The 22,186-nt window shown below is 37.0% G+C and overlaps 1 protein-coding gene across 2 annotated transcripts; it reads right to left on the bottom strand.

Moving 5' to 3' along the window:
• Window positions 1-516: 516 nt before the first annotated feature.
• On the bottom strand, window positions 517-18,041 carry LOC145777412 (neuronal PAS domain-containing protein 1-like). Of its 2 annotated transcripts, none has more exons than XM_082588786.1 (13): window positions 17,872-18,041; window positions 14,811-15,046; window positions 14,677-14,723; window positions 13,910-13,999; window positions 13,624-13,759; window positions 11,388-11,476; window positions 10,887-11,110; window positions 10,374-10,480; window positions 4,997-5,147; window positions 4,835-4,917; window positions 4,294-4,388; window positions 3,345-3,486; window positions 517-3,195 (listed from the first exon to the last, which is right to left on the bottom strand). In XM_082588786.1, the coding sequence occupies exons 1-13, from the start codon at window positions 17,973-17,975 to the stop codon at window positions 2,441-2,443; spliced, it is 2,259 nt and encodes a 752-aa protein (XP_082444912.1). In that variant the 5' UTR covers window positions 17,976-18,041; the 3' UTR covers window positions 517-2,440. The 2 variants fall into 2 exon arrangements, with proteins under 2 accessions (XP_082444912.1, XP_082444908.1); XM_082588782.1 differs by having other exon boundaries at window positions 3,321-3,486.
• Window positions 18,042-22,186: the final 4,145 nt, after the last annotated feature.

Below are 22,186 nucleotides of genomic sequence, written 5' to 3' on the forward strand. Positions count from 1 at the left end.
TGAATAGCCTACTGTTGGCTATACTTTTTTCAAACTATTCAAATTGTATTTCAACGTTGGGTAATCTATGTGTTTTCTTTTTTTATATCCAGATTTGTGCTTAGAGGTTGAGAGTCAAGTGAACGAGAAGGCAATCTATGTTTCCACGCTTCAAACATGTTGGTTGATTCAAATCTTTATCCTCTGACTAAGAAAGCCTCTTATAGGTTATCTCCGGCAGTTTCGTATGCTTGTAGTGTGGAGGCTTCAGAAGTATTGACGCAGGCAAGATTACTGAGATTGAGAGAGTGAAATTTTCGTTCGTCAAAGTGTTGTTGTCTGTAAATTATTCCACCTACTAGGTGCCGCTAAATGGAGAGATGTCCTCAAATGCATTGTTCAAGCGAACACCCCGAGGGTCGAACCAACGTCGCTTGATTTTCAGGTTTCTTCGTGAGGTTTAATGTTTGCCAAACAATCTTCTAAAACTTCATTAAAACTACTTACCTCTTGACTTTCTCAATTTTAATCGCGAGTTGACATTTCGATGTGGTTTTAATCACTGAAGCACAAGTGAAAAAGCACAACAGACATTAAAACAAAACCGGCAGACGAACAAAAACCACATCCAAGCCAGCTAAAGACCTTTTCTACATTGAAACATCTGCAGATGAATCGATGCAAAAATGACTGATTTGCTGGCGGAGGTGTGTTGCCATTCAAAAACAGAATTAGCTGGAAAAGAATTTTTCAGAAAGTTTATCAAGCTCTTTGTATCCTTAACATTCTTTGCAGGTTCTGAGAATATTTCAAATCTTAAAAAATACTGTTAAATAGCAACTAGCATTGAAGTTACATGATCATTGTGCAACTAAGTCTGACCTATTTATCATACGACGATGAAATGTAAGAATTTACTTTAAAAGCGATAAACACGTGTTGCCTGTGGTTCATGTCACACAATCGTCAACAATAAAATATGTAGCCTAAATGGCATCACAATTCTTAACACAAGTAGCAAAAGAAAAATTATGGTTTATCATAAGGTAGAATAAAAATATGAACTTACAAAGTCAAGACATGATGAGAGCATAGAAATCAAGCACGCCAAATAAACATTTTCTCGCACAAAAGCTACCGGCTGTACCATAGCGACCAAATGCTTAAAGAACAAATGTCAATCTTTACCACCATACAGTTACTCAGGATTATTTTGGGACAGCAGAGAATTCAAAAATGGTCAAACGGGAGCGATGACATAACAATCATGGAAGACCAGTAAAGGTGTAGTGTTGTCGTTGTGACGAACAAACGAATCTATTTCCAAATCTTTTACCATTTAGCTCTATGATTTATACCACTACTGAAAAGAACGTGAGGCCTTCGGTGGATTCAAGAAATTAGTGTGCCTCTATTCAAAAATGACGTGAAAACAATTCCAGATCGTGTAGCATACCTTGCAGCCTGCAGGCATTTACTTTTGAAAAGAGCTTGACGCAAGCCAGGGTTGCCAGGTGGCCTAAATTAGGCCAGAAAGCGATAAATTATACTACTTTGATATACTATGTTCGACGGCTAGTAAATCATACGGACATTCATTCGTGTCAATGTTTAATTTTTTTGTGATATCATCGAAGTGCTGGACCGTAAAGAGAAAATGTTTTTAATTTGTCCTGCAAAGTCAGAAATTTAGATAAATGTGGTCCTAGCTTCTTCCAGATTACCTGGCAGCTCCGTGACGCCAACAGCGACAAGTTTCGTTACAATTGTGCAATATCGCACCAATAAGCAACACAAATAACATGCACACCGAATGGTGGGTGATAATACACATGCCTACAATAGTAAACGTGTTGGTTGACAATTGTTGTAAAAACAGTGAGAACTTAACAATAGTTAATACCCCCCCAAACAGCAAAATCCATCATTTTAAGGTTGATTCAACGTGTGCAGACGTTGAACCAATGTGAAAATGACGGATTTTGCTGTCTGGGAAAAAAGTTAAAATCCTTAGATTGACACTGGTGATGATGTGTTATAAAAGACCCAATGCATACATAGCACTCGAGAATGAAATTACAACGTTTAAAAGTATTTACAGCTTTATATTATTAGTAGTCGCAAAATCTGTCTGTGAACTATCCACAACACAAATGAACTTTACACAGAATAAAAAAGGAATTGCACGAATGGCTTCAAAGGGCACCTGGTTCAGAAACTGTGTGAAAACTTTGATGAAATATTTTTAACTTGTTCAAATGAATTTCATTGAGGAAACTTACCAATGGTGCTGCTATAACTGCTGTACAAGGGCTGAAAATATTGAGCTTTTGTCGTCTTAAGAAAAAACAATGGCACCCCTTGCACTTTAATACTGAGGTATGGAACAATTATGCTAGTGGCGTAAAGAAACGAGAAACAACTAAGCCTGAGTATGAGGTGATCAACAATCGAATTTTGATTAAATGGGAAGCGAATTAAACGCGCCGACACCATGTGCAAGTTTGAACGGCTGCAAAATGATCGGATTGTTTGCACCTTGCGTTTGGTAGCTCCCGAGCGGCGCTAAGAACAATCCGCCGCTGTCCGAGAGCGACAACAACGGGGGAGGCATTGTCGCAACATGGCGGTCTCGAGATGCACTCGGTGTTGACGGTGTTGGGCCACTGCTGTTGGCATCAACTTCTTCGGTCTGTGGAATGCGCGCGCAAGACAACACCACTTTGTTAGGCGGGTTCTTTTTACGCATCGGATCCTGGCGCAATTCGTCGATGATCGTTGCCACGGCGGGGGGACAATAAGCTACTTTACCGGGAGGAGCAGGCACTAAGTGGGGCAAAGTATTGAGCATGGGAGTAAAGAAAGTAGGAGGAGCCAATAAAAACGCGTCTCTGTGCGTCAGTAAAGGTTCGTACGTGACATAGTTGGTCGTTAACATTTTAGCAAAGATTGGATTTGAGTTGAGAAGGCTGGGGTCTATTCCGTACGGGTAGTGATGATGCATCACCGTGGTGTTCAGGTCGCTTTGATTTGACACTTCCCTGTTCGGGGGATTTCCCCACATCGTCGAATCCACATCGAGCACATCGCCAGCATTGCTTCTGCCAGGGTCTGTTGATGGACCAGCGGCCGGGAATGGCGCCTTCGTTCCGGTGTCGCTGAAGCATCGATCACGGCGCTCCCTCTTCATGCTTGTAATTGACGCGTCATCAACATCTGCAGGATAAACAATCGAAAGGTTTTGTTTGATATTGTTATGTCCAGCACCTACAGAGTGAACAAAAAGTTCTAGAATTTTTGTTGATTTTATGGTTGAACACAATGAATGTTACTTATGTCACCTGAACACTGTTGATGTTCTTCACCTGTTTGGGTTCCATCACGAACTACGTCAGCGCTGTAAACTCTTTTCAGCTTAGAAAGCTTTTCAGGAGACTGCTTCGTCATTGACTCGGCAACATACTTCACAATGGCTGGCTTCGGCTCGTTTGGAGGTTCTACAGAGCCCTGGAAAAGATAAAGAAGTATCATTTTAATAAATCCTGCACTTCCAGCAACATCTCAATCTAATAACCATTTAAGGTCGGATGCACAAACGATGGAAAATTAAGCAAGTCGACTAGTATTTTCTTACGCACCAACCGTAATCCGCTGAACCACAAAATAATATTGGATGACTACAAGGTCACAGGAAAATCAAGCATTAAGGTTGTTTGAAACGAAATTTCATTTCAATATCTGTCAGCTTCATTTCAGATCCAAACGAAACGATTTCGATATCCATTCGAAACGAAACTGACGAAAAAATCGGATCGTAAAACGCCATGGCGGTGCGCAATGTTCTTCCAAAATTTACGTCTAATCGTTCTACTGAGTACTGACTCATAGGAATCAATAGAATAACACTTTGAAAAGAAACTAATCTCCGACGATAACTCGTTAGTTTTGTTTCAGTTATATTTCACATTGAACTCCTCGGTGAAAGATTCCATTTGGACTAAATAAAAATTCGTTTTCATAATCCATAGCTAGCACCATAAAAAATGTCAAAAGATGTGCAATGCCAAATGAGTTTGGTACCAACAATATTTCAAAATCAGTTGCACGTTTCTCGGCCAACAGATTGTTCTCAAAAGGAGTCTCAGCAGTAAACAAGACACTACCACGCGATCGTGGTAAAGCTTTTTCAGAGCATAAATTCACGCAACCCTAACCATAACGTAAATGAAGTAAAAATGCACAGAAAAAACTAACAATCATACAGTAGATCATAAGTCTAGAATAGACAATTAGATAATGGTAGCTTTAGATCACCATTAAAAGTTCAGTTTCTTCTTCATCAGGAATTCTTTTTGCAACCACTGGCTTTGCTGAAGTGCTGCCAGGGGCTTCATGTGCAAGGTGTTGCTCTACACAAAACATAATAAGGTTGAAAAAATTCATAGTTACTTCTTAACCCCAATGAGCAAACATAATTTGTCGATTTATTCTTTTCTTGGGCAAAGGTGAATACAAAACTAAAATCAAGACGCTAGATTTTTACTTGGGCTAAGATAGTTAGTTAGATTTTACTCATTCCAAAGAGCAGCCATGCTTTCCCAATTTGGTTGGATGAAGAAAACACTTAGCTCCGATGCATTTAAATTGCAATGAACAGCCGTTGTTGATATTGTGGTACGGTATATCTTTGAGGTTGTTTTAGTGTTGACATTTTTTGAGCGAGAAATCGTTCCTATTTTCAATTCATCTTCAGCTTCGCCGGTGATACGTGACATGTAAGCATGACTGAGTTCTGCAAAGCTGAGCGTTTGCACCAACCAAAAAATAGCGAAGACGGAAAAGCGAATAGCGATACCTGAGCACGAAGCCAGTCCGAGTCGGTTCGTAGAAGCACGATCCAACACAGCTTCTGATGCTGGGAGTTCGTCCCTTCCGTGGCTGTAAGAAAAAAAAAAACAACTTGACGATATCGCGTGGCATGATCGACTTGATGAATATGCTGGGTGTAAACACTTACCAAACGATGTGAGTTATCCAAACAAAACCGTCTTCTTCAGTACATTGATGCTTATCTTGAAGAAGTGCCACAGATGACTGTACCCAGATATAGCTGCCGTTCTTCAGCAGCCATCGATAATAAGGTGTAACAACTTGGCCTTTGTTTAAAACTAAAACATTGAAAGAAATCGGTCAAGTAACGCAATATTAAAGGCATTTATAAAGAGCTAGTAGAGATCTGGAATCGCAATGGCTGACAACTGTTGGGTCTGGGTTTGGGGTCATTTCATTATAATTCATCCAGGCCATGGAACCATAAAATTTATAATTGTCCCATTTTTTCCCAGTTTAAAATGCTTGAAATTCTGAGTTATTTGGCACAAATTTTGTCAAAATTGGTCAAGCGGTTTTTGTTTTATCGCTATTTTAATCTTTGACCACCAGGTGGCGATTTTTTTAGTGAGCCGCATAAAAATGCTCATATCTTGGGACCTAGTTGCCCAATCTTCATAAAATTGGTATCTATCCCCCCATTTTCAGGGGTGGGCTTTCCAAAAATGAAGGTTAAAATGAGCTAGGAGTTACACTTTTTGTGATATAAACATTTGTAGTGCTTCGATATCATGGCCGATTTCGCCATGCGGCCACACATTTTTTTCAAAATTTTTTTGATCATTATTATTAGCATAGATGTTATATTCCAAAAATATCTTTTAAATCACTTACAATTCACAACCTCATAATAAAAAGTGTGCACAAAAATGCAGAATTTTTAAAATAGTCAAAAACATTGGATTTTATTTTTTTTTTGAATTTTGAGATAAGACTTTAGATTCCATTACCACTACTTGTATTACAACTATTTTATGAGCAAAACTGTAGTCAAGCCTTTTTCTCAATACTAATATTGACGTAGATAACTGACTCCTATTCCAATAATTCCACTTTAATCACTAACAATTCATCAGTCCATACTGGGTGGTCCCCCCCCTTACTACGCCACTGTATGTCAAGCAAAGAATAGTACAGTACTGTAGTATAATACACTATTACACAAAGTGAAGGAGTCAAGACATAAAGATGAAGGAGTTTAATACATCGAAAGGATGTAATGAGCTTGTCCGATGTGGGACATAATTAATTAATTATATCATTTTCTTAACATGTCTCGCTGCTACTAGTAGGACAGTGTGCACAGTACAATTGTGTTACTTTAATTTGTCAGAAGTTACATTAAAGAACAGCATATGCAACAATCTAAGAAATACATAACAATCTGAGAAAGAAAGTATATACATTGCAAAATAAAGTCACACTATTCTGAGGATATAACTACAAGTCTATGCATTTCTGCTATCATTTCTGAATTGGAATATATGGGCTTTGTCTGCACTGATCATTGTAAAATTATATATATACATACATCATTGTAAGATTATTAGTGCCAAGAAGTGTACGAAACATTAAAGATAGTTTTAAGTGACTTTCTGCAATAAAATACAATTAAAAAGTATTCAATAAAGTAAACCTATAGTTTTGCATGTATAACTAGTGCATCCCATTTTGCATTTAACATTATGTGACACTGGACAAAATATGCTCACTGCAGAGCCATTACAACATGTGAGGGGCAACAATCGGAATGAATAAAAGCGCAAGAACAAGGGCCGCCATGCATGTAAATAAACCGACAACCACGGTTTCTACCATGTAGCTGAACATGTGAGAGTTCAGTTTATTTTTTATTTTGTTGGCGAAAAAGAAAGACACAAAAAGCAAAAACACAAAATAATTCGCACAGCAGGGATGGCACCAAAAGACCGAAAGGTCACCAAAGTCAGCTGCCACCCAAACATTTAAATAAAAGGCACAAAATTAAGAACATTAACACATACATGTAATATACTGTATAGCACAATACCAGCACTTTACATAATACATTAATGGAATAGCACAGGGCAACATAAAAAAACTGTGTAGAGAAATAAGCGGATGATACGTTTCAGGAGTGATCATTGTACAAATTCTTTAATAAACATTTATATTTAAATTTAAAAACATTAAAAGACTTTTCTTTCATTTCTTTTGGTACTTGATTCCATAGTTTCACTCCATTAAAACATAGCATCTTCTTACCAGAGTTTGACGTTGTAGAAGGCAAATATAAATCATTCTTTTGGTTCTGACGGGTTTTATGATGGTGAATTTCGTTTACAAAAATGAAGCAGCCAGCAAAGGCTCGGGGCAGCATTTTGTGCACATATTACTAGACAATTGAACACGGATTGTCATGCATGCGAATAAACTGCAAACCACAGTTTCTAGCATGTACAGTAACTAAGCATTGTGAGAGGAAGCAAAAATATAAATTAACATGAATGAACAAAGGTTGTTGCACACTTGGACACATAGAACAGCATGCCATTATTGTAACATTAGTCAAGACCTAGACAGCAATTTCAGGCAATCAAACCCAACATAATAGAAGCCAATCAATGCTCATCTTGAATGCAAATGAAGCGACGATTCACAGTTTCCATGTTTGGAGCCGAAAATGTGTATATTCTGCCAGTTGTAGTGGAAGGACTGTCCAAAATCATCATGATTGAAGAAATGTGCATGTAACACTTATCTTCATGGCCAGGCCAATTGAAAGATGGAGAGGGGCCACAAAAATGCATAAAATTGACCAGAACATCATTCTTTTCTTTGTCCACAATTTCAACAAGCCCAACCCACCACTGTCCGTCATAAACACATGCTACATAAGACATGACACTTACATCTTGGATGTTTATCATTGGGGCTGCATCGAAGAAACAATATGTGCCAGCAAACTGTGAATCATCTGATACGCGCTTAAAACTGAAAGAACCAATACAACTTGAACTGAAGTAATGGTGTCCAACTGTCCATGAGTACCAGGCAGAGTGCTTCCACGCTGGAATATTTGTTCAAGAGTGGTCATTTTTGCCACAAGTCATGGTTAATCTCCATGTGACGGGATTGATGGAGTAGTAAAAAGGAAGCTGGGTAACGAAAGTCTAGGCAGACCAACTGCTAACCAAATTTTGACTGCTGCAGCTGCCTATCAATACTGCTCTGAAGCTGTAACAAGTGTAAGTAAGAAATACTCAACAAAGATTCCAGCGTGGAAGCACTGTGCCTGGTCCTGAATTTCTTCAATCATGATGATTTTGGACAGTCCTTCCACTACAACTGGCAGAATATACACATTTTCGGCTCCAAACATGGAAACTGTGAATCGTCGCTTCATTGCATTCAAGATGAGCATTGATTGGCTTCTATTATGTTGGGTTTGATTGCCTGAAATTGCTGTCTAGGTCTTTACTAATGTTACAATAATGGCATGCTGTTCTATGTGTCCAAGTGTGCAACAACCTTTGTTCATTTATGTTATATTGTATTTATATTTTTGCTTCCTCTCACAGAGCTTAGTTACTGTACGTGCTAGAAACTGTGGTTTGCAGTTTATTCGCATGCATGACAATCCGTGTTCAATTATATAGTAATTTATGCTGCCTCTCACATGTTTAGCTACATGGTAGAAACCGTGGTTGTCGGTTTATTTACATGCATGGCGGCCCTTGTTCAATTGCGTTTTTATTCATTCCGATTGTTGCCCTCAAATGTTGTAATGGCTCTGCAGTGAGCATATTTTGTCCAGTGTCACATGATGTTGAATGCAAAATGGGATGCACTAGTTATGCATACAAAACTATAGGTTTATTTTATTGAATCCTTTTTAATTGTATTTTATTGGCACAGAAAGTTACTTAAAACTATCTTTAATGTTTCGTACACTTCTTGGCACTAATAATCTGACAATGATGTATGTATATATGTAATTTTACATTGATCAGTGCAGACAAAGCCCATATATTCCAATTCAGAAATTGCAATGTATATGCTTTCTTTCTCAGATTGTTATGTATTTCTTAGATTGCTGCATACGCTGTTCTTTAATGTAACTTCTGACAAATTAAAGTAACACAATTGTACTGTGCACACTGTCCTACTAGTAGCAGCGAGACATGTTTAGAAAATGATATAATTATGTCCCACATCGGACAAGCTCATTACATCCTTTCGATGTATTAAACTCCTTCATCTTTATGTCTTGACTCCTTCACCTTGTGTAATAGTGTATTATACTACTGTACTATTCTTTGCTTGACATACAGTGACGTAGTAAGGGGGGGGAGGGGTGGACCACCCAGTATGCACTGATGAATTGTTAGTGATTAAAGTGAAATTATTGGAATAGGAGTCAGTTATCTACGTCAATATTAGTATTGAGAAAAAGGCTTGGCTACAGTTTTGCTCATAAAATAGTTGTAATACAAGTAGTGGTAATGGAATCTAAAGTCTTATCTCAAAATTCAAAAAAAAAGTAAAATCCAATGTTTTTGACGATTTTAAAAATTCTGCATTTTTGTGCACAATTTTTATTATGAGGTTGTGAATTGTAAGTGATTTAAAAGATATTTTTGGAATATAACATCTATGCTAATAATAATGATCAAAAAAATTTTGAAAAAAATGTGTGGCCGCATGGCGAAATCGGCCATGATATCGAAGCACTACAAATGTTTATATCACAAAAAGTGTAACTCCTAGCTTATTTTAACCTTCATTTTTGGAAAGCTCACCCCTGAAAATGGGGGGATAGATACCAATTTTATGAAGATTGGGCAACTAGGTCCCAAGATATGAGCATTTTTATGCGGCTCACTAAAAAAATCGCCACCTGGTGGTCAAAGATTAAAATAGCGATGAAACAAAAACCGCTTGACCAATTTTGACAAAATTTGTGCCAAATAACTCAGAATTTCAAGCATTTTAAACTGTGAAAAAATGGGACAATTATAAATTCTATGGTTCCAAAATTTCAATTTTCTGGATGAATTATAATGAAATGACCCTTTGGTCAGTACGCTGAAGTTCAGCTGAGGTACAAACTGACACATCTCACAAGTTGTTTCTGCTGACCAAATAAAACGTAGCTCAAGTAAGCAATAAGCAGAGAATCCGCATGACAGGCATTCCAGCAATGATGGCTATCAAATGCTGATTCTATGGTTTCATAGCGCAATTGATTGACCATTTACATTGACACGGTTACGCCTGGCTTGGTTACATAAACGGCACTACAGTACATGCCACGCAAGCAATTCTTGTTCGCATTAAACTATAACAAAACCAACATTGGTCAAAACTGTTTTGCAAATTAAGAAATCTAAGGTTATTGCCCCTGAAAATAAAAACCAGAGTCGATAAAAAAGTAGCCAAGTACTGACGAGAAAACATGTCGCCAATGCTTTAGCATTGTAACTACGTAAATTGGTAACAGTTTCGCTGCTAAATAAGCTTACTTTCCGTGTGGGATTTAGAAATTTTTTCCAAATCTGAGGTATGGACGAACTGGTAAATTGTACATCCTTTTACTTCTTCTGGGTCATAGTTTGCTAAATCCTTTATCCTGAAATAAAATTAACATAACATTCAGGAAAAAAGGAGTGGGGATATCCCTTTAACACTTATCGAATAACACTTAAACACTGATCTTAAATTAACTATCAGAGATGGAATAAATGGTAACTCTACCGAAAAGTGAAGTTGGATAACACTGAAACTATCGAGCGATGTACAGCTCTTTGAGCTTTCTTTGGTTTAAAGTAATTTGGTTGAAAAGCTAAGGAAAAGAAAACAAAGTGCAATAATACTACGAGAAAACTGATACAATTTACAAGCAAACGAAACTTTGCACGGTAGCTATAGCTTTTGGATTTTGCCTTCTAGGTATACCCAGAAGGCAAAATCTGTCACTGCCGGATTTTGCTGTCTATGTAACCACGGCCTTTGCTCGTGTAATGGCAATAACATACTTTTCTTCACAATAGAGGACACGCAATGAAAGATCGAGTCTGGTGATGAACATCGGCTCATCCAGTCGAACATCAACAAGCGGAGGAGGAAGGATCTGTACAACGCCAACAAAACCCAACATCGGATCAAAGCTTTCGCTATCGTTCTCCTCATCCGAAGAACCATCGTCGTCTTTTTGGCTTCCAGCAGTTTTATGGCAAACACGGCCATGAAGATGAACCACCTGAATGCATGTAAACAATTCGTATTGTTTGCTTTAAAAACAAGGCTCATTCCATGCATTGCTTGCCACAGATAGAAAACAACGTTTACAAAAACATTTTTTATGAAAACTACTTTTTTGCGACAGCTAATTTCTCATGCTTAATTTGAGGTAGACAATGTACAATCACATTTTTATGATAACTTTTTCAACAACAACTAAAGGTCGGCACGTTGCTTTGATGACCAGTATGAAGCAAACTGTAATAAATCACCATAACAAAATCGAAAAAGATTACCTTGAAGCCGGTAGATTTAACGTTAGAGCCGCGCCGAGCAAGAGTGGATTTCATTCGAATGAAGATTGAATAACTAGAATAATCCGGTTCTGTAAAATAAACGCATACAGTGCTGTCTTGAAGTGGACACTGGACAGTAACAGCAAAACGTGAGGAGGGGAATTATAGAATGTTTACCGGAAACAATCTTTTAGTAAAGTATTATGTATTTCCTCTTCAAATATTGAACTTGCAAGTAGAAATAAACAGCATTGTTAAAAAAATGGTTTATTACAGCCACTATTGTATTTGTCTCAGATAAGTTTGTCTTTGTTTGCCAGGTGCCCAATTTCCCACAGTTCTTTTCAGTTAAACACAAATCAAACTTAACTAATACAATTTAATGACAAGGCAGAAACAATTAACAGATCACCTAAACATCATCTAAAAGAAATACTTGGACTTTAATATTCATCTGAGGCCGTCGATGCATGGTTCAGGCAAGTAAAAACGACTAGGCCTACTGTATTTATTTATACTTTATCAAATAAGGGAGACTTAAAACTTTCCGATCATGATCGATCAAAAGGTGTTTTGCAGGAGAACCAAGTTCAATTGAAAATTACAGATATACATACAGGGTCCCACAGCTAAATCGAGACTTTTTCATTTTCGCATAATTTCCTTTTTTATGTCTCTAATTAAGATGAAACTTTCTGCAGATAATTTTATAAAGGTATTTTTAAAGATAGTAAAGTAATATTTAGATAAACTTCTTTAAACGTGGCAGAATTAATGAGCGAATACCCATATGAGAATTGAAATGTACTGGGAACACTCTTTCGGATATTATTACGAGTACTGGCTACTCAATGACGACAGTTTATCGAGTCGTGGCCAAGTTTGATGCCGAGGGAAAGTTAAGTGAAACCTCCACAGCACTCGAAAGCGAACAAAAACTTTTCTGGCAGGGCTAAAAAGATCAATAAAGGCAGACCCGACACAGTCAGTAACAAACCTGTATAAAACGCCACGTATAAAAAAGAACCATCAGTAGAGCAGTCAATGAAGACCTTGGGATGAAATCTTACGTGAAAACACGCCGCAACCTCCTCACTGCCCGCTCAAGATCAACCAGGAAAGATATCTAAAGCTTCTTAATCATTTTAAGAACAAAGGAGGACATGTTTGCATTTTTGTCAATAAGAAAAAGTTCTTTGTGAACAAGGTTGCAAACCGTCAGTTGCAAAATGAGTTATTGCCCGTGACCCTTCAGAGGTTCCTCATCCGATGCAAAGCAAAAATCCTGCTTCTGTGATGGCTTTTGCAGCCGTGGCAAGTGATGGTAAGGTGATGCTTCCTCATTTCATCTTAGCTGGACTTAGAATCAACACAACGGAGTATCTGAAGATTCTGAATGACATTTTGCTGACCTGGATTCGAAGAAACTACAATGCTACCAAAGTCATGCTTGTTCAAGACTCTGCTACAGCGCATGGAGCAAAAAGTCCAGACTTATCTGAAGGAGAATCTTCCCATGTTTTTCCCGAAAGAAATTTGGCCTAGTAGCTGTCCAGATCTGAACGTTTGCGACTATTGGCTATTCAGCGTGATTGCAGGACAGTTTAACTTAATTCCACACCCTAACCTCAACTCTCTTAAAGCAGCCATTCGAAGAGCATTCTAGAATCTCGATACCGATGAAGTGAAGTTGTTTACGATTTCGTCAGAGAATATACAAAATTATAGAAGCAAAGGGCCATCATATTAAATAATTGTGTTAAATAGATTGTAATCACATTAATATTAAAGTCAAAATGATAATTTTAGATTTTTCATGTTTGAAATCAGGAAATTACAAATAAATGCATAAGTCCCAATTTAGCTGCGGGACCCTGTACTTTTGATGGGTCTGCTACTATTCGGTGAGTTCCTAACCTCTAACTCCTAACAATAAAACGGCAATGATAATTAGGCTACGGTACCCGATAACTTAAAAAAAAATTTGAAAAATCCCTCGTTAAGGGATCGGACTCACCGAATCGGATTCATCCAAACAGGCCATTCCGACTTTTGATATATAATACTGTACTGCCAAAATTACCTACCGGTAATACAGGTTCAATAGAACATTAGTTTGTTAGTTACAAAACAAAAACAGTTAGTTACAAAACAAATACAAAAACTTTTGAAACGTTTGACAAAATCAGTGTTGCATGTTTGTGGTGTTGACTAGCACAAACATATAAAGGAATACCTTCATGATTGCCATTCGAGTGGCGAGGTGATGAATGACTCAAGTCTTCAGTGGAAGGATTTCGTAAGTGCTCTTGGAAGTCCGAGTAATCCTCAGGATGAACAAAGTTGCTGATGTTGGCTCCCAAGAGATCAGCCTAAACAAGACATTGATCAAAATATGAAAGTTCAAAACAACTTTGTCGATCATGTAACCATATTTTTCCTGATCAACTTGCAATAACAAAAAAACGGTGTAAGGGCAAAAAAAGCTACATATGTATTTTTGATGGAATGTTACAAATTACCTGAGGAATGCCCAGATATGAATTCACAGCATCAGACACATACAAGCACCGACCATCCTTGCTGATGACGATCAAAAATCCATCCAAGCACTGAAGACAACAATATAAATAACTTTAAATGAGCAACTTGATTACCTATTATAATCGAAACAACATAATCGAAACAACAGCATGGTTGACCTGGTCGACGACCGTGGTTGTGGTAAAGTGCAAGATAAACACTGCATACATTCTAGCTGATCAATACAAAAACAAGTGAAAGTAGACAAACTTATTTTCAAGAGTTAAAATGGACTTGACCACAGGCTCAAATAGGTTGTGTCAGAATTAAGAAACACGCAAGACAACTAACTTTCACGAACATTCTTGCTAAATTGTACATCTTTATTCTTTATGCAAAAAGAACTACCTTGAAATAAAATTAAACTATGTAATGTATATACTGTATATATTATAATTATCCGAAAATGGCAGCGCAAACTTTTTGTAGTTGAAGAAATAATGGTTTACTGTATATAATTATATATATTATAATTGTTACGCCTATTTTGTTTCAAAATAAAAATTAAAAAAACAATTGTTTACAAATTATATAGCCTATCGGTAATCGGTATGGGACTAATTAACCTAATTTTAAATGGCTCTCAGATAAAATTTTGCGCAAGATACATAAAGTAGTATATATAATACAAGATGTTCTTTGTTTAGAATGTTCACTAAATATGTTATTTAACTTTAGTACACAAACGTACAAGACAAAAGCTGACCTGTGACAACAGCAACAAGTGATGATTTCGGAAGCCTCTTGCTGGTTCTGAAAGACATTACAAGAAAATTATTGAAATTCTTTACACAATGCTTCAAACATTCTTTTGCAGAACAGCCATGTAAAAAAAACTACCTGAGTCTGATTGACAAAACCGTTGAAGTTCTATGGGGAAGCAGCTTCCAATACGAAAAAAATTATGCAGTTGAAGAAAGCTCATTGTCAAACGCACGATTGATGCTTTGTCTAATAAACTGGATGTTTCTTCTGGGATTGGCAACAACTTAGCAAGTTCATAGAACTCATAATTTTCCTTTCCTCTCCTGCAGCGAGCAGCATCACGAGACTTTTCTTTCTTCAAATGGGACATTCTACAATAAAAATAAATTGATGAACAAATAAACCATTGACAGGCAAGATAAAACAATACAAAAGGGTTGAGAATTATAACAATATATTTTACGTATTTACAAATAGTTTTAACAGTCGAACGTTTTCGGCTTAACTTAAGCCTTCATCAGGAATCTGAAAATATTTGTTAAAATGCAATAAATTTTAACTTCTTGGAGATACGGTAACTAGCTAGCTGACTATGAGCATCAAATAATATGCAGAGATTTAAAGCAATAGTGTGGAAAACAAACAAACAGAAGGAAAACAAATTACATTTCGAAAAGGCAACTACATACCGTAACTACAAAAAGAATTTGCACTAGAAAATAGCCTCCTGCAAATAATTGTTTGTTTAAATTTGGGTTGTAGCACTTGATTAACAGCACTTCCTGAATTTTTATGTCAAATTGGAATTTACTTTTGCATAAAATTTTAAATGAGTCAGTGAAGAATTTTCGATCTGTGAAAAAAGAACACTCCATGATACGGTCTTTGCTGGCACCTTTCTTTAAGTCCACAAAGTTCAGATGCTCCTATGCTCTTGTGGTCATATGTCTGGTGGACAAACCGATGTATATATATATATACAACAATTTCGACATTGACATACAGCATCTGAACTTGAGGCACTCAAAAGAAAGTAAACAATTATTGTGTACAATTACAAATGTTTATCAAACCACTAAATATTTGTAGTCACAACTAGGGTGTTCAATTTCGATTTTCGATTCGATTAAGGTGATATTCGAAATTCGTTTTTCGTATCGGACATATTCGAAATTGTAGCCGCCCTTTCGGCTGAACGCGGTTGAAAGTAACGCGAGTGGCGCGAAGTCTGTCTTGTCGCATTTTGCAAGCGAAAAAAGACTTCGACGCATGCGCATCGTCGATCACGTGACTATCACACGCTCTCGCGGGTCCAACGGCCAGTCCTGCACCAGGGATGCCAGGTTGGCATTTTAGTTCAGTTCAGTTGTTTTTTATTTCTGACCATCATATCAAAACAATACACGTCAACATAGCAAAGGTCGAGAAAAAGGTAGAAGCGACAAAACGCGAACGTTAAAACGTGCTTGTGACCGAAGTAAGTTATTGAGTTGAAAAAAATTTGGCACGGTCGCAACACCTTCAGAAAAATTTAAGATATAAAAGGAAAAGAAAAAAAAGAAAATGGTAAAAAACAAAAACAAATAAATTTAGGCTATAGCTTTATTAGCCCGCATAGCTTTAGCTGATATATTTAAGATTTGTATGGACAGTTGCTATGAAGATCGGCCATGGTGCGTTATCAAGAGTGCTGATGGTCTTAAGGGGAACACGTCTTGATGCGTTTAGCTCATAGCAAGAAGAGCAAGGCAGGCAAAGAAAACCCCACAAAGAAATCCTACCACGGGCAAAGCCATTTCAAGCGCAACGCACCATAGGCCTTGCACGACTCACAAAATAGATAGGCTATAACTTGACGACACTGAAAACAATGACGAAAACAAATAAAACAAACTAGCAAAAACAACATCATCATCTTTCGGAAATTCAATTGTACCCAGGGAAGTTATGTCTTGAAGATATCAAGCGTGCTTTGATAAAAGTTGCGTTGATAAAGCGATAATTTTAAACCCCAGTCAGCTAAACTCGTCACTTCCACACTGATCCAACGTTAGCAAACGTTGAATTAATGCAAGAACGACAGGCATCGCCAGCTGGGATGTAGTAGTGGCATGTCACGGCATTTAAATGCCAAATTTCTCTCAAGAATGAAGATAGCCAGGTTGTGCAATAGCAGAAAGTGTAGGCTGAGCTTTGTCGCAGCTTTATCCATTTTTTACCGAATCTATAGGCGCCAAGCCGTGGGGGCAGGGCCGTAGCCAGACCGCAGAGCAAGGGGTAGCAAGACCGCAGAGCAAGGGGGGGCAACTTTTTTAGGGGGGGGCCGAAAAAATTTAAATGGGCAAAATCATTATCATTGCAGCTGTTGCCCGAGAATGTTGAGGTTTTGCCAAGGAGGGGCAAAATTTTTTTCAGGGGGGAGAGGCCCCCCTTGACCCCTGGCTGGCTACGGGCCTGCGCATATTTCTGTGTGGGGGCAAAGTTTTATGCTGTATTGATACATAAAACAATAGATGAACCAGCGATCGACAGCAGGAAAACACTTTTTGAATGCAAACCGCAACAGCTTCGCGATAAATAATCACTAGAACGAGTTGCGATGCTACAATCCAACACCAGACAACAAAATCTGTCCTTTTTACATTGATTCAACGTCTGCAGACATTAAATCAATGTAAAAATGACTGATTTTGCTTCCTGGGACATAGCAAAAATCTACCATTTTGTGTCGATTTAATGTCATCAGATGTTGCATGCACCCAAAAACAACATAATTTGCTTACGTAGACGGAGCGTGCATTTAACGAAGCTGAGATCCCGACTGACGGGTGGCCATGTCGATCAGCTTGTGTTCATAAACACCCACTTGGGCCTGGAGCTGTAGACGTTATTTTGTGTTCTTTTTTCGCAAATTTTCATGGGTTTTTTTCGCGTTTTCTAGCGAATTTTCATGTCGTTTCTTTCAATAAAATCACATTTTGCAGTTTGGTGAATAGTTGTGATATTCGAAATCGAAATTCGGAAATCGAAAATAAATTGAATTTCGAATATTGAAATAATCGAAATTGAACACCCCTAGTCACAACATAGGTAAGTAAAAAGCATACCGTACTAAAAATATACAAAACAATGCGAATTTTCAAACAAGTGTGCAACTGTGCATTGAAAGATGGTAGTGTGATGAGTGAACTCTTACCTGTCCGACTTTAGTTCTTTCTCTTCATTATTCTTCAAGGCAAAACCACTAGAGCTGCTTGTGGCATCATCTATCAATGGAAACTCTTGTGGTTCAGACTGCATTGTTGATAAACTTGTTTTGTACTCATAACGAAGTAGAAACAAAGAAATCAATGTAGTCTGCTTGTGAACAAGTATTCAGCCATAGCACCTTTTTAATCACTGTATTGAAAGTAAACTTTTTATGAAAACCGCATGATGTCTGAAGAAAACATATATATACATCTTTCTATATAAAATAAGCTTGTCAAGCCAAACTGCTGTACGGTATTTTGAAAGATGTTTAACAAAAATTTGTAATTGAAATACACTGCTACATCAAATATAGTTACTAGGCTTAGTCTCTAAAACCTCTACAGCCTGTTTCACCCCAATTCTGCTTGGCTGTTTGCTTGCCATTGAGCACTTTTTTAGTATTAATAGTACGGTACATATAATATTTATTGTGAAATACACTACTATATATATCTAGGATGCAATAAAGTAGGCTAACCAACATTTCGCAAATGTAATATATGTTTGTGTATTACATAATGTACCTAATATACGTGCTGCAGACAATGGAAATCATTTTGTTTTTGAAATTTTTTCTAACCTTGTAGAAATCATAATTTACAGCTTATATGTTACATAAATCGTTTTTTTTTACAAATTATAAGCAATTAAAACTTGTAATCTCATATCTTGAAAGCATCAAAATAGACATAAGACACTGTGTTCAAGATAGTGATACAGTGAAGAAGGCAGGTTTTCACGAGATGTTCTGGCTGTGAGAAGTGTAACTACGGCCTTGGTAATACCTACTTAATATATATACCGTAATCAAAATGACAACCACACATAACGCATGGCACTCACTAAGCAGTGAAGTGGAAATGCACAATAAAAAAGGTGCTGTATGGCAATGCACGTAGGGTCCTATTTGAAAGGATCCATTTAGGAGTAAATTTTTTGAGTAGATTTTAAGTTTGGCTATGTTTTCTATCCACCCAATTAGTGTTGTTTTCAAAATACAGAAGAGATTATTATTATATTCTGGTCCAGTACACATGGTACTACAGAGAAAAAACATTAACATACTCGCAAATAACAATTGATAAGTAAACAAAAATAAATAAAAATAAGAAATTTTTGAAGAGAAAACAAAAATCACAAGGAAGAGAAAAGGTAAGACACAATCATAAATAGTTTTCGACACATCGCTTAAATATCGCAATAGACATACTATTGACTACAGCATGTGGTACGGTAAATTATTCCAAGATATATGATTAACTTCTTGATACCATTATCAATCTTACATAGGCCTACCGGTACTCATTTAAAATCATTGTTATAGGTACGTACCAAGTGTTTTTTTGGATTTCTACAATGCCACGATACAAAAGATTAATTACCCATGAAATTGACTACAGTTATATACAGGTCACTTAGATACAAATTGCTGTGTTTGGTTAAAATGACACCATGATGACTATGAAGTGATTCCTGATTAGGCTTTATCTTCAATTGTTAGCAGGTTTCGAATGGATTATTTTGTCTTGTGGATTATTTTTAATACCGTAGTGTTTTTTTCTGTGACTGCTAAAAATAAACATAAATAAGTTATGTTACTCGGCTTAATGTGCTTAATCCTGGTAGTTTTGCATGATTGTAAAGACTTAAACCACTGAAAAATGCCTGGCCACAAAGATTAACAGCTCCAGTGAAGTTATTACCGTATTTGTTGTTGTTTACGGTATGTAATTAATCAATCCAATAGGGGCCATTGAATGATGAGTTGTCCTTGAAATGTGTTGCTGAAGCATATACCGCAATTGTCAAACCAGTATCCAGCCTATCGCTTCAACCTGTCATTCCTTGTTCACACAGTAAGTGCTAGCAAGAAGCAAGACAGTGCAGAGCAATTGCATTGGAATTTTCTAGCTGTAGTAGCATTGGTAACAAGCTAACACAACGTAGGCTAACGACAGTGTTTTATAGCTAAGGTATAGGCTACCATACCTAACAGTTCACCGATTTTTCTTGCATATATTTTAAAATGTTTGCATAAACTCCGATTAGGCTAGCGACTTTGGCTTTGTTATAATTTTTCTCTTGATCTTTTCAGGGGACAAAATTAGGTGACAAAGTGTTCAGGGGACGGAATAGGTTGCATTCTGCTTAACCAACTGAGCTGTTAGAGCAGAAAAAAATATAAAACCAATAAGCTATTCCATGATTAGTTTCGCTTGCCTCTATTAAGCTATACCGTACCTTTCAAGCCAAGAATCCTAAACTGTCAAAAAAGCTGCTTCGGTCAACATTGGGCAAGAAAAACAATTATTTTATGTCAAACTAGGCTGGTAAAACTTTTTCTATTTGAAGACTGCATGGAAAGCTGTAAGTATTTCACATTTCAAACTTTTGTTTTAACACAACAAGCAAAACTTTTTGCAATTGTTATATATATTTCCTCCTGTTTTCTATATATTTTTTCAATTAGATCAGAATTTATCAAAGAAATAAGTGGAAGCCCTATCACTTTCACGCAGTGTTGTCCGTATGAACAAATGACACTTTCCAATGCCAACTCAAAAATTTCCTAATTGATATCGCATTTCTCCAGTCCCATTCTCAATCATATCAATCTCTGCAAAAATAAATAAGAAAAAAAGTTTTCAAATCTCTTGCATTTTTTTTTTTGATTGTCAAAAAAGTCTTCTTTTAGACAATGTTTGTCCGCATGAAAATTAGAATCTCGAAGCAAAAATATAATTTTGTCTTCTCAGCACCTGGTGTTGTCCGTGTTTCTAGTCAATATTTGTTTTTCGATGCTGTGTTACTCAGATCTTCCAAATTTCCTAATCACAGTTTTTCCAAATAGTCTTAAAATTTCTTCAAATTGGCGAACAAAACTTTTTCATTTGGCAACATCTGTTTCATCTGTCATTCATTTTTCACTCTTTTGTTTTGTTGACTACCAGGTAAATATCCCAGTATTGCCAGAAGTTTTTCAAAGTTACAACCAAGATTCAATCAAAGTCTACCATTGCAGCCCAATTATTGAAAATTAAACTAAGTTTAAAGTTTGCAACAAGGTATAAAGTTCAAAAAATTGCTAGCCAACAGGTTAGTTGTTCAAGACTGGTTTTTGACAAAAAGGAATGTGGCAAAAAAAATTGTCAAAAAAATGAAGCATTTTCGAAATGTCTACTATGACACTTGTCGACCAAAGCTTCAATAAGTTTGTGTTAATATTTTTGTTTTTCAGTTTACTACAACTCGAAAATGCTTTTCAATGGTGAGGATACAGAACCTATATCACAGTGTGTATTTTGAAAAGATATTTCAATTTTTGTTTTTAACAGCTCCTCTCAGCATTCAGATACAGTCTTTTACTCGTGGTTGAAGCATATAGTTGGCTACAAATAAAATATTTTATCTTGCATAAATTTTTCAGTTAAGTCTGAATTAAATTTTACTCCACGGAAAGGGCTGGTGAGTTGATACACTTCCAGAGGTGGGCACTAGCGTGATGATTTTTTGCTGGCTGCGTTGCGTTATTGTTGGAGTAGCGACTGCAGTAACGGCGATACTTTTTGTCAACGCAGCAATAGCGGAGAGGCGCTACATTGCTTTCGGTCGCATTCACGCTACTCTCTACTTTCCAATTTAAGGTGTGTCACAATTCTCTATCCTTTGTAGGCTACGTAAAAAGGTACGGTAGGCACTTTAACGCAGGACAGGTTTCCTCGTGAATCAGCTGTTTGCAGTCATATGCCTCACGCCATTATGATTGTAACCTTATAAACTCAATTGATTACAGTCTTTAACAGTGTTGTCAGATTTGGCGATTTATCTGCAATTGGGCTACTTTTAGTTGGGCTTGGCGCCAAAAAATGTTGGTTTGCGACTTGCGCTTTTTTGGGCTACTTTTAGTCTCTGATTTGGCGCGAGACGGCGCCTAAATTTGGCAGAATTTTAAGTTGTTTGACAATGAATTTTGAGTTGGCAGTACTGAATAATTGGTAGAATCCGACCAGCCTTTGAAAATGTGGTAGCCACTTTAACATGCAGATATCCAATCCAGCACGAACCAATCAGAAGCTACGCTTTTCATGACGTCATCAAGATTGCGTTTGGGAAGAATGAAGGAAAAACGCAAATTCTAGCTAAATTAAATCATCGCTTTGCCATCGGTTGGCTTGGCGCATTGGGTTAGGGGTTAGGGCGGTAGTAGTCATTACAATGACGTGGGTTTGATTCCCACCTCTGCTATAGCTCTTTTTTCT

Source organism: Aplidium turbinatum, chromosome 1, assembly GCF_918807975.1.
Source record: "Aplidium turbinatum chromosome 1, kaAplTurb1.1, whole genome shotgun sequence".
NCBI classification, from domain to species: domain Eukaryota; kingdom Metazoa; phylum Chordata; class Ascidiacea; order Aplousobranchia; family Polyclinidae; genus Aplidium; species Aplidium turbinatum.